Below are 12,960 nucleotides of genomic sequence, written 5' to 3'. Positions count from 1 at the left end.
TGATTCAGATCCATGAAATGTCAACTCAGTGTTGAGCTCAGTATAAAACAGTGTGCGCGTCCTACAACCATGTTTAAGTGGGCAGGATGTTTCACACTCACACAGATGCCAGCACAGCTTTCCTGGTGGATCATTGTAATTAAATCACAAACATAACTGTTTCACCTGTCAGTAACTTTCCTGTTGGGGATGCACAGTACAGGTGTTTTCATTAAACGTACAGAAGTTTAGCCAACATGCAAAATTATGCCTGCATATAATGCTGCTGTGTGAACAAGCAGTTTATGAATGGATTTCAGTCCCAGAAAGTATGCCAGTTGATATGTGATCACATGGGGTCAGTGCTGCTCAAATGCTTCCTCTCACCTGACATGACCTGATGCTCCAGTGATTCAGGCCGATAGTAGGCCTCACAGTCAGGACCAAAGGATCAGCCCCCAATGAAACTGAATGTTTTTGTCAAAATTTCCCCAAGTGCTCTTTATTTAACAGAGCAAGGCATTAAACATAGAAAGCATTTTTCTGTCCGTGCACTATGACAGAATTATTCCAGAAAACCCAAAATGACGAGTCAGTATCATTACCCCAGAAAACAATGATGCTCTTTAACTTTAGTGCTCAGTTTGTAACATCGAGCTCAGACTGAGGCTATCTTCCAGTTCACACACAGTCAAACTTCAGCGAGGCTGTGAGCTCTCACTTCACACCAAAAACTAAAGAAGTGCCGAGGCTCACAAAGCAGGACGTGGATACACAAAGATCTCTGTGTTTCCAAGTGTCAACAACACCATCAGGAGGAGCTTGGGAGATTCTCCAAAGAAGAACAGGCTGGGATTGCTCAGGGGACGTGAGACTGCAGCGAGTGAGTGCAGGCTGACACACAGGAGTTTGTGTGAAATTAAAATCATGTCCAAAACAAAACTACGATGTTTGGAAAAGCTGTTTGACGGCACTTTGGAAATACTTACAAAAATGACATTTTCACAAGGGTATAATAATTCTGTCCTTATGTGTACAATTTGGGAGTCACCACAAAATAACGTCCACTGACACACACACTATTCGTATCCACACAGCAAACACTGGTCCCAGGGTTCGCTTCAAACTGAATCCAGTTGCCTTTATTATGAAAACATTGTATCTCAGTATTGTGATTACACACAGACCCTGTGTCTGGCAGCAGATATGCCAAACTGTTAAATAAATAAGCACGTTTTCTACATCTCGCTGAAAATCCCAGACACATCCTCCTGTTTCATACAGTCTGGTAATACAATATTTATTTTCAATTTAAGTGTTACATTTTGAGCAACCAACTTACAGTTGTCTTCAGCCATAAATTGAATGCAGAGACAAAGAATCAAGACTATTTCAATAATGGTTGGAACAAAACACAACCAGCCAATCAGATTTTACAGATATATACATAATGTTTATGTACATATACTGTTACACTAGACTATAGATGCACAACAGTGGAGACACAGTTGTGCAGAGGTTGTTCAGAAAACTGAAAAAACAAAAACCCACCTTTGAATCGCAACAGACAGACGTGTAAAAGACTGCAAATGATCACTGAAGGAAGAGAGAAACAAAGTCCATACAAACAGAAACCTTCAATCATTTAGCAACAGGAATGCAGAGAAACACACACACCCACACCGCGCTCATCAACCTGTATGCACATGACCAATAATAGCCTCAGATGTCTGAGATGGAGGATGATGGGGAGTTGGGGCCGAGGCAGATGATCACCCATTGGTAGAATTTGTCGTCAATAACAGGACAGTATGACAACAACGATGCATTTATTGTTTTTGGTAGTGTGGCTACATTATATACAGTACAAATACAGGCAACTTCATCTTGTTCTCACATACAACCGAATCATGTCGGGGTGGGGTGGGGTGGGGTGGGGGGTGAAAGAAAGTGGTTCCTCTCTCAACAGCATCCTCCTGATGGAGTCTTGACAGTAGTGCCTGGAGTCAGCTTCACGTTGGGCTTCTCCCCTCCTCCAGCTGTGGCCCCAGGGCCCATCCTCTTCTTGATTTCAGCAGCCATGGTCATGAAGGCCTGCTCCACATTTGTGGCGTTCTTGGCACTGGTTTCCAAAAATGGGATTCCCAGAGAATCTGCGAACTCCTGGATATAACAGAGGGACAGCATGTAGGTTCTCTGGTTTTGTAATAATACTGAGCAAAAGCAGAAAAAGATCAACAAAGGGAAATTACATAAAACAGGAGAGAAAAATAAACAACAGGCCAAATATAGATCTACTCAAAAATCTGCTCTGCAGTCACTCCTCCAACAGCTGGATACAGAACAGCACACACAGAGGCCTCGTGTAGGAGCACGGCGGCCCCTTAGACCGCCCCTTCATGCAGGGATTGGTCAGGTGTGTGGAGGTAACAAGTTACCTGCTGTAAGCTCAAATCTAAGTTTCCTAGTAGCACTTAGTCTGAATGGTGACCCATCTTAAATAAGCAGTCCTCCAATTAATGGCCTGCATGTTACAGTAGTTACAGTGTTAGCCAAATATATGAGGAGACAGCCAGCTGCCTCACCTTTGCTGTTGTGTAATCCACCACTTTCTTTGTTGTCAGGTCACACTTGTTCCCGACCAATAGCTTGTTGACGTTTTCACTGGCGTAGCGATCAATCTCCTGTAGCCACTGTTTGACATTATTGAAGGACTCCTGGGACAGGAAACAGACAAACCTCAGCACTGAACTCTGAACATTAGACAGAAGCTGGCGTCCATTCACAGGTGACCCTCTACGACAGAGATGATGTCACTTTGGAGCCTGCCTTCTCATTTCTCTGAGGACGTGGCTGCACTGTGGACTCTGATCACAGCCGTCTGTAATGACTCTATGCTTATGAAATGCCAGCACGGCGAATGACTTATTTCTTTGCTCCTCAGGTCTACAGATCCCAGCCAATCAGATTTTGTCATTTAGAGAGCAGGATGCACAATTATTATTAAACTTGGCAAATTATCATCAGCTGTTGAAAACATGGATGAAACTGTATCACGTGTGTGTGAAAGCATCTGTTTGACTGACCTGGTCTGTGACATCATAGACTACGATGATACCATGAGCGCCTCTGTAGTAGCTGGACGTGATTGTACGAAACCTCTCCTGTCCTGCTGTATCCCACTGTCAAAGGAAAAAGACTCACTTTGTAATGACACTGACAAAGACAGCACAGCTAATCAAAGTGTCAATACAACTGTACATATACAAATTTCCCACAATAATGTCAAAGATCTGTACACTGAACCATTCATTGGACAAGAATTTAGCAACAAGAACACAAGCTTCCTGGAGCATTAAAGCCATCCACTCTCCACCTGCTCTCTCATTAATTAAAGCTGCTGTTCTTTTCATTCCTTCCTGTCATCAAATTTCATGTAGAGCCCCCAAACTAAACTGAAATTACACACACAGTGTTTCTAAAACCTCATGTATTTGCTGTGTCAGAAAATATTAAAACCCATCAGTGAGCTACTTAATGGCACCATGACTCAATCTCATATACACCATTGTGTTTGGTGATCGATGCACCAATGAAAATAGTCTCAAATCCAGTTTGTGTCATTTAATAAACATGTTCTGTGTCCTTGAACCACAAATAGGCTCAGAGACGAGAAAAACAAGACAATCAACTGTAGGTTTGATTCTTCACATGAGATTTACCGATAAGAAAACAACAGACGATAATAACAGACTAATCCATTAATGTTTCTAGTTGCCCAAATTTCCAAAGGAGGAAAACAGTAATTCCTGTGGGCTGAAAACTAACCGAGCCAAGGTGGAGTACTTACAATCTGAAGCTTAATGGTCTTTCCATCTAATTCTATGGTTCGTATTTTGAAGTCCACACCAATAGTGCTAATGTAACTTTCTGTGTATGTGTCATCCTGCAAAAAGAGAAAGTCAAATTAGATGATTCACACACCTTCACACCCATCAATGGCTACTACCTCTACTAAGAAGCAGCCGAGGCAGGGCTGTTCAATCATAACCGATTACGATCACAACAAACGAACGAGACTTTTATGGACGCACAAAAATGCAGCGATATAAAGAAATGGTTAAAATAAGAATCATGATCAATATGAATGTGTCACAAGTTCCTTCATTTTATAATTATTAGAAGCCAAACTCTTGACTGTGACTCTTTTGGCTTCCCTGCTCTCTGTGTTGGTACAGTTTTAACTGGAACATGTTACACTGTAAATGAATGAGTTACAAACAAGACAAATACTGTGTAAGAAAACACACATACATGCAGAAAAATTTAAGATTATCCAACTGAAAACATCTTCCAAAAGAGTGCAAATGAAGCTTCAAATACTGTGACACAGTTTAAGTCTCATGGACTTAAGAGGAACACATTTTATGGGCTACTGGGGCAAAACTTACTGCAAATCGGAGAAGAAGACAGGACTTTCCAACACCAGAGTCACCAATCAGGAGTAGCTTGAATAAATAGTCACTTGAAGGGAAGACCACAAAGAAAAACTCGAGTTAGAGGATATTCACAATTGTTAATAAAGTGAGTGAATTACAGATTACCGCAATAAGGAAACACATAAGAACCATTCAGGATGCCTCACTTCTTTATTGATAAGCTTGATGGGCCTCTCTACTTCAGTGTCAGTTTGAGTTACATCTAAATATACCATCTTCTGGCAAAGTAGATGAAAGCTGTGCACTTTATGAGCAATAGGACAGAAACGGGACAATGAGCCCTGCTGAGCTCAGCCACATGTACAGAAGTGTAGTGAAGCTAGCTGATCCTGTGACTGACACATGAACCAACTCTAATGAGCTTTACACACCGAGAACACCACAAAATTCAAACAAACTCCTCATTTATGTTTATACACACACAACTGCAGGGAGAATTTTACGGTTTGATCCTGACCGACATATTTCAGGATATCAGGGGGCAGTTTGAGCTCCTGTTGGCAGAGTTGGGATCACATACACAGAGAAATAATTTCAGAGAGCCGACTGATCCGGAGCAGAGTGCAGCCGTGTGTCTGAGCTACAATAGCATCTTACTGTTTCCACTTCATATTCGTTTGGAGTTATAAGCACACTTGTTGCCAAATGGAGCACTCTGATTGGTCAAACCTGTTTATTCACATGTGAAAATGTGAAAAATCAAATCTGATCAGAAAAAAATAAATGCCGCAAACCTGTCCCATTAAATTACGCGGTCGGTGTGAACGGCCACACTAAGAATAGGTGAAAACTATTTTTAAACACAAAAACATCTGCACAAATTTTACAGGTCTGATGTGTAAAGGCCTTAAGGACGAGAGAGCAAACAGCTATTATACTTCAATAACAGTAGTTTGAACAAGTGAGCTTGTTTGCTCCTGAGCATGAGCTCCTGGGTCCCCAAAGTCTTTAGGTGGCACTCTCAGGAGACCCACAGTATCAAGTTGTGGTGCACACCATACAGTGTACAGCATTTAGTAAGCAGCTTTAGAATAAGGATTTAATAAAATGATACCAGAATTGAAATGATAATTCCAGCACTGACTTACTGACTAGTATTTTAATAAAAGGAACAGGTGAGAAAACAACTCTCGAGTTTAGTTTCCTGTTCCAAAGGGATTACTCTCAAAAAGCTTCATCAAAAGGCAAACATCACACACACAGAACATGTGGAACCTTAGTTTGGGTCAAAGTAAATAAATACCATACCAAGCCCAGGCCAAGCTGCTTCTTTCTGATGTGTTTCCAGATTTATGTGATTTTTCACGATTGAGAGAAATGGAATTTTCTGTTCCTGTGTTTGTGGTTTACTGTGGAGAATGACTGACAGACGCCATGTTTTCATCCTCAAAGAGCACCACTGAGGCCCAGGACAAACTACATGCTAAGGGCAGGCCATCCTACTGTTATATAATTATCCAACCTAATAAACCACCTAAAAACAGTCATGAGGCAAAGGCAGGTATGGGCAGCATGCAGCTAACACAGGTTTAAATTCTGCTACACCACTTCCATTTACCACCCCATAATCCAAATTAAGGTGCGCGCATGCACGCGTGTGTGCATGCATGGGTGTGTGTGTGTGTGTGTGTGTGTAGGGATACAAATTTCAAACAGGAGGCTCTACACAGGAGGCTAATATTTGGTTTGCCAAAACCTGATAGCGTTCAGCTTTTTTTGTTTCATCCATTTAAACGGATCCTCTCCAGTACTCTGCCTGAGTAACAGGACTTCTCCTGCATGTTATCTACCCAACCATAAGCAAGGAATTGGATGGATGGATGGATGATGGTGTGTAATCACCTGGTTTAAATAGAATGCTGGTGCCCTGGTTACAACCCCCCCCACCACAAAATTAACTCAAAGCTACTGGAAACTGACATGTCTTAAGTACCGATGTACTAAGCATCTAAAAAAAATGGTTGGATATGAGTATACTTGGACATTTATTACGTAAAGTAGGACAATTACCTCTGCAAACCAATTAAAATATAAACACATTAGTTATCACACCCAGTGAGTTGAGCCATCCTGCCCATCCATAGGTACAAAGGTATAGGTTTTGGTAAAAGCCTCCAATCTGGCAGCTGGAGCTGTAATCTCCAGGCATCATCAGATGTCCTCAAGTCCCAAATATAGAACATGACAAATTTAACAGTTGACTTTCATGGTTAAAACTGAGATTCATGTTATATGGAACTGATTACTAATGTATTATTACACTATTTTTCATTACTTTTGGTTGTTACTAGCAATTAGCCATGATGTAGTTCCATCCATCCATCCTTATCTGGGGGCAGCAGCCTGAGCAGGGAAGACCAGACCTCCTCTCCCCAACCACTTCCTCCAGCTTGTCCAGGGGGACCCCAAGGTGTTCCCAGACCAGCCAAGAGATATAAACTCTCCAGCGCGTCCTGGGTCTGCTCCGGGGCCTCCTCCTGGTAGTACACACCCAGAACACCTCACCCAAGAGGCGCCCAGGAGGCATCCTAGACAGATGCCCAAACCACCTCATCAACTGGCTCCTTTTGTTGTGGAGGAGCAGCGGCTCTACTGAGCCCCTCTCAAATGGCTCATTTCTGCTGTTTGTATTCGCGATCTCTCATTCTATGGTGTAGTTAGAGATGCATGGGTCTAGCCAGAAAAAAATTTCAGCTCAGAGCATTTAGCCAGAAGCCTACGCAGTAATCACTATCCTTCTGGATGTGTAGTTACATTTCTTGAGAGGTGCACGTCAGGTTATGTTGTATGTTACAGTGTAGAGTTCAGAGGGGATTTCTGCTTACGTACGCAAGACCGACGCAGAACTCTCACTCAGGCCTTATTAGATAGAGAGATAATTCATTTTGCATATAAACCAGAAGAGTTACACTTACATATCATGAATTCAACATGTCACAGAGCGCTGTTTCCTTAATTTCCTTCCACTAATGGTTTTGCAGATATCACGTAAAAAGCATACACAACAAAAACATTATAATTAGGACTGCAACAATTCCTCAAGTAACTCGAATAATTCAATTATAAAAAAATCTTTGACAGAAATTTGTTGCTTCGATGCACTGTTTGAACTCTGCAGCTCAGGTGTCTCTGTAAGCAGAGCATTTCATCCACATTAGCAGCATTAGAATTCTCCGTCGCTGCCACAGATTTCCGTCAATTGGGAAAAATGACCCTTTAACACCAAGTGGATAATCGCTGACATGTTTTCCACGCCTCCATTGCTCTCTGCTGTGTGTGTGGGTGTGTGTATTGTGCTCACTGAGAATTTCGGCTGTTAGCTACCAGAATGGATTGCTATAACCACAATTTGCTAGCAGGAGCCGCCATTAGAACTAGCAATCGTTTGGTACTGAGGGGCTCCTTCAAAATATTTTTTAAACTTTAATCCCTGATTAGGGACTAAAATTAGACCTGCAATAGAAACGTATTTAGGAGGATGCTAGTGAATACAAAGCATTACAGCGTTAAGCTGTATGTAACCCCCAGTTTTTCAACAAAAACGAGCAGTTGTTTTACGTGCAGTCTGTCTGCACACTGGCAGCAAGCGCAAAGAGCTGGAGCCGTTACTGAGACGGTGAGCTCAGGTGGAGCGAAAGGAAACGTTTTTCTACTGTACAAAGCAGCAGCGCTTGTTCCTGTAACCACCGTTAAACCTTTACTGGGAAACAGCTGGAGGTCCTTCATTGACCACCTGATCAACAAGTGAAGGAAATAACTTTGTAGCTGCTCCATGCACCCTGTTTGTTTCACACAGGGAAAAACTGCAGTACACAAGTTAAAATGTGCAGATGAATTGTTAATAAGACAAGTATTTCTTATCTGATTACTCGATTAATGGATGGAGTAATGAATAGAATACTAGATTACTAAAATAATTGATAGTTGCAGCCGTAATTATAATCCAGATATTTTATCGATTCAATCAGCCGCTAAAAGCACTCCCTATGCTCGAATATCCATAATCACGTTGTCAGCACTACAAGGCCTCTCACGGCTCCTGGGATTTTATCTTTAATAAGATGCTCAAAATTGTCTGTTTGAGCTCTCTGTTTCCTCTTCTTCCCCCTCGTGTTCACGCTGGTCACTATTTTGCTTTCTGTAGCCCCGCGAAATCAAGTGTGAACAGGACTGTCATCGCGCGGGCACATAGTGAACAAAACTGGCCATTCACAGTGGTAGATTGCAAATTGCTGTGAAATAATAATCTGGTGCAGCGATCTAGAGAAAGTATGAGTGTGGTATTTGTGACGGGGCACCCGGCACAAGCCGACCTCATCATGGCGCAGCGCTGGGCGATTAACCGCTGGCTAAAACCCTGAGATGTTATTTAAAACATGATCACACAGGCCTACGCTGTCTTGACAAATGCTTTTAAGAGCTAAATGAGCTAATTTCTTAAATATAATTTCTAATAGCTGTTCAATAACTATTTTCTGTCTGAAATTTATGGATTCTTGACATTTACATTTGATAGAATATATGCATCCTTACTTTATGAGGCAAATTTTAAGATTCCTATTTTATTAACACTTAACCTAATAATGAATAACATTGTAATGGCCCGAGCCAATCAATCAAAAATATTAGTAAACTTAATATTTTTATGAGCCACAACAGCAGAAGCAAAGCATAAATGTGCCACTTTATTCTTTCAGTCCGAGTGTTATCCTGCCTTTGAGGACTATCTCAGTTCCTTTCCTTCTCATTGTAATAAATTCCAGTCATTCCCTCTTCGTTAAGCCTGTGACTATGAACAATGGCTGTTCCTGTGCAAGGCTAACCGCTCACTGCTCAGCACAACTCTGGCAACAATACCGAGCTGACGGGAGAAAAGAATGTGGAAGAAAAATCTGAGGTTCAAATTTAATAAAGAGTTCCCTTTATTAACTCTCTCAATGCCATCTCTTACCTTAAATGCATCCACATTACAACCTCCTCATTCCAGTTTATTTACAAACATATTATAAACACGCCACCTAAACCAATCAAAATGTGTAATTTAAAGTACTAAAGTACTTGCTTGCCATTTTAATCAGAAATTAAATATTCAGCACACTGAATTATAAGTTACCTCATATCTGTTTCATTTCAACCTAATCACAAGATTAAGGAGAAATCAGCTGAGGTGTACAGCTAGATAGTAAAACTATAAAATATTTAACAGCTATTCTGTGTAACAGCTCATTAAACTGAGGAAAATTCTACAATGAGCCCATGTGAACATCTATGACAAAACTAAGACTGAGGGAAAGCTTAAGTAACTTATTACTCACAACTGCTGTGAGGAAATCGAGAGCCTGTCCTGTGGCATGTGACCTACACATGACTGTGGAGGGACGGTTAGAGCACAACTGCACGCTAAGAAAACGACTCATCCACAGCAAAGACTAAAACCAGCTTTTTGTACGGAAACAAAGGATGAGTGGTGCTGGGACACCTGCTGCAGACAATGACCAGAGCAGCAACAGGTCATGTAGGTTAAGGGTCGTAATGACAAACTGATGAATTCGAGTGGCTAAATCTAAATACGGGTTATGCCTCGATCAGTTACTATTAACCAAATTAAACAAGCTGTTCACAACAAAAGCTGTGAAAGCTGACAGAATCCAGCACTTTTGTCCGGCCGTGTATCTCAGTCTGAAACACCCCGAACCGACACTAGAATTCACTGAAGCTGCTGGCCTTATGTGACTGTGGCTCAGGCGGTAGCGCAGGTTACCCATTAAGTACATAGTTGGTGGTTCGATCCCCGACTGCTCCAATCTGCAGGCCTTGAGCAAGTGTGATTGTGTGGCGTTAGACTGATAGCACTTAAGTGTAGATACAAGTGCTTGAATGAGTGAGACATGTTGTACAAGGAGCGTTGATTTTGGCCATTTGCCTAACAGCTGGCTAGCACTATGAATATAAGACACAGTTGCTTCATATGGGCATCGACTGTTAAGCGCACAGTATCCACCCGGGGACATGTGGACATTTAGGCTACGGTCAGCTGATGCTCCCAGCTAACTCAGCTCAGCTGTTAACATCAAGTTATTTGCCAACGGTAACTTACTTGTTAGCACAGAGCTAGTATTAGCTAGCAAACAAAATGTAACACAACCTTATGTTTACGTGTAAGTATGATACTTACTATTCGGGATTCATTGTTGACCTGTTGAATAGTGTATCCCTTCAAGTAAACTGTCTCTTTATTTCTGTCCGATAAACAGCGTTCGTTCGTAAAAAAATGGAGCTAGCTTGTCCTGCTCCTCAAACCACAACCGGTTAGCTGTTTCCTCAGCAAAAATCCAAAATGGCTGCAGCTTCCACCAGGAAACAGCTAACATTAGCCAACTGGTCAGCCGAGGCAGGGGTAACACCAACCACGAAACCTGTTTTTACGGATAGATCAGACTCGTATCCCGTTTTACAGCTGTAAAACTAAGGCGAACAAACAGGGGATATGGGTAAACGTCTAGCCAACCGGCCCTTTCGCTCCCTCCGGTTGAGTGTGTGTCGTTGCCGCAACAGCGAGCTGTCAAACCCCGTAGGAGGGATTACATCATTTAGTGAAACGTGGCAAAGAGGAGTAAGTCCGTGCCCCGTGTCAAACTACACACGATACACAACTTCCGGGAAAATATTTCAGTATAAACCACAACATGTACGTTGAACTATTTGTTTTACCTTCAGCAGTTGTGCTTTTATTTACAAGGACATAATTGTCTCTTCCGGTCACATGCCAGTTTATTCCATCAAGCTTCACAATCAATTCCTGATGGGTTAGTTCACCATCCGCTTCCGCTGTACACTTGTCTGCTGTTATTACGTCCCAGAGAGTTTTTTTATTGCTTCTAGCACACATTTAACTGTACTATTATTGTAAACAAAATACAAGATCTATATTAGAAATGAACACAATAAGCAACAACAGAAACGAGACTGTTTAATTCAGAAATTTCTGTCCTAAGTTCATAAGTGTGCTACGACTCATGGCTGTGTCATCAGTGCTTAGGAAATACAGGCGTTAAGAAGACTGGCAGTCATGTCAGCACATGTACAGGTACACTACGAACAGCAACAGTCACTTGATTAGATTACAGACTTGTTCCCCCACTAGTAACACATAAAGAGTTAATGTGTTTAACTCATCGCTCCTTTACAGTCATCTGTGCATCATCAGTTTCTTCCAACTCACCCTGGACAAGAAAAATGAGGCGAACGAGGAGGTACCAAAAACTGCAGTTTGGAGTGGACAACTGAGGCGGACTCTAAAAGCAAGTCAATCATCAGAGACTCCTATGTTAAAGCGCTTAACCATAGCACTGCCTTCACATCCATGTAGTGCAACATTCCTGCTGATGTACAAAATAAAATCGGTCCTTCTTATTAACCGATATTCAGTGCATATCTCAGAAGAAAATAAAAAATATAAATAAAAACATTGCAGCCAAACTTAACACAAAACTAAACCAACAGGCTCCTGTTTTCACTTTTACATTGTGCAGATGTTAATTAAAACATCTTTGCAGGTTGTGCAACACTAGAAAACTTGACCTCTGGCCTTTTGAATATTTAAGTTTTGTAATTAATTCTACATCTTCTGCTGTGTTACTCCTCATTATACATCACCCTCCTAGACCGAGACATTGTTTCCTAGAAGAAATTGGTAAACTTTATCCAAAATTACAGCAGTTTAACTGTATTATTATTGTTCCAGATGATTTCAATATTCACAATGACGGCAACAGCTGCAAAACCGCAGTTCATCAGTTTATTAGAATGGCTTCATTTTAAACGGCATGTGACTGGAACTACCCACACAGAAGGTCACACAGTTGTTCTAATTTTCTCCAGAGGTCTCAATGTCACAGTCACAAAGGATCTAGGTGTAGCTGTCTTTATGTTCATCTGTCAAAAATAAATACCATCCATCCATTTTCTTTCACTTATCCGAGGCTGGTTCATGGGGGCAGCAGCCTAAGCAGAGAAGACCAGGCCTCCCTCTCCCCAGCTACCTCCTCCAGGGGGACACTGAGGTGTTCCCAGGCCAGCAAAGAAATATAATTTCTCCAGCTTGTCCTGGGTTTTCCCCAGGGCCTCCTCCCAGCAGGACATGCCCAGAACACCTCACCCAAGAGGCATCCTAGTCAGAATCCTGAACCACCTGAACTGGCTCCTCTCGATGTGGAGTGGTCCCTCCCAAACGACTGCACTCCTCACCCCATCTCTAAGGGAGAGGCCAGCCTCCCTTAGGAGGAAGCTCATTTTGGCTGCTTGTATCTGCAATCTTGCTCTTTCGGTCACATGACCATAGGTGAGGGTAGGGACGTAGATCGACCGGTAAATCGACAGCTTCACTTTCACACTCAGCTCCCTCTTCACCACGATGGGCCGGTGCAGCGCCCACATCACTGCAATTTATCACTGATTTATGAGTAAGTGTGATGTCAATGTC

General features: G+C 42.0%; 1 protein-coding gene across 1 annotated transcript; it reads right to left on the bottom strand.

Moving 5' to 3' along the window:
• Nucleotides 1–1,094: 1,094 nt before the first annotated feature.
• Nucleotides 1,095–11,170, bottom strand: LOC115777513 (ras-related protein ORAB-1-like). The gene is made up of 6 exons (XM_030725434.1): nt 10,654–11,170; nt 4,431–4,503; nt 3,830–3,925; nt 3,066–3,161; nt 2,565–2,696; nt 1,095–2,142 (listed from the first exon to the last, which is right to left on the bottom strand). The coding sequence occupies exons 1-6, from the start codon at nt 10,665–10,667 to the stop codon at nt 1,942–1,944; spliced, it is 612 nt and encodes a 203-aa protein (XP_030581294.1). The 5' UTR covers nt 10,668–11,170; the 3' UTR covers nt 1,095–1,941.
• Between the last annotated feature and the right edge of the window lie 1,790 nt (nt 11,171–12,960).

Source organism: Archocentrus centrarchus, unplaced genomic scaffold, assembly GCF_007364275.1.
Source record: "Archocentrus centrarchus isolate MPI-CPG fArcCen1 unplaced genomic scaffold, fArcCen1 scaffold_55_ctg1, whole genome shotgun sequence".
Taxonomy (NCBI): Eukaryota; Metazoa; Chordata; class Actinopteri; order Cichliformes; family Cichlidae; genus Archocentrus; species Archocentrus centrarchus.
This window is presented reverse-complemented; position numbering and strand designations above follow the sequence as displayed.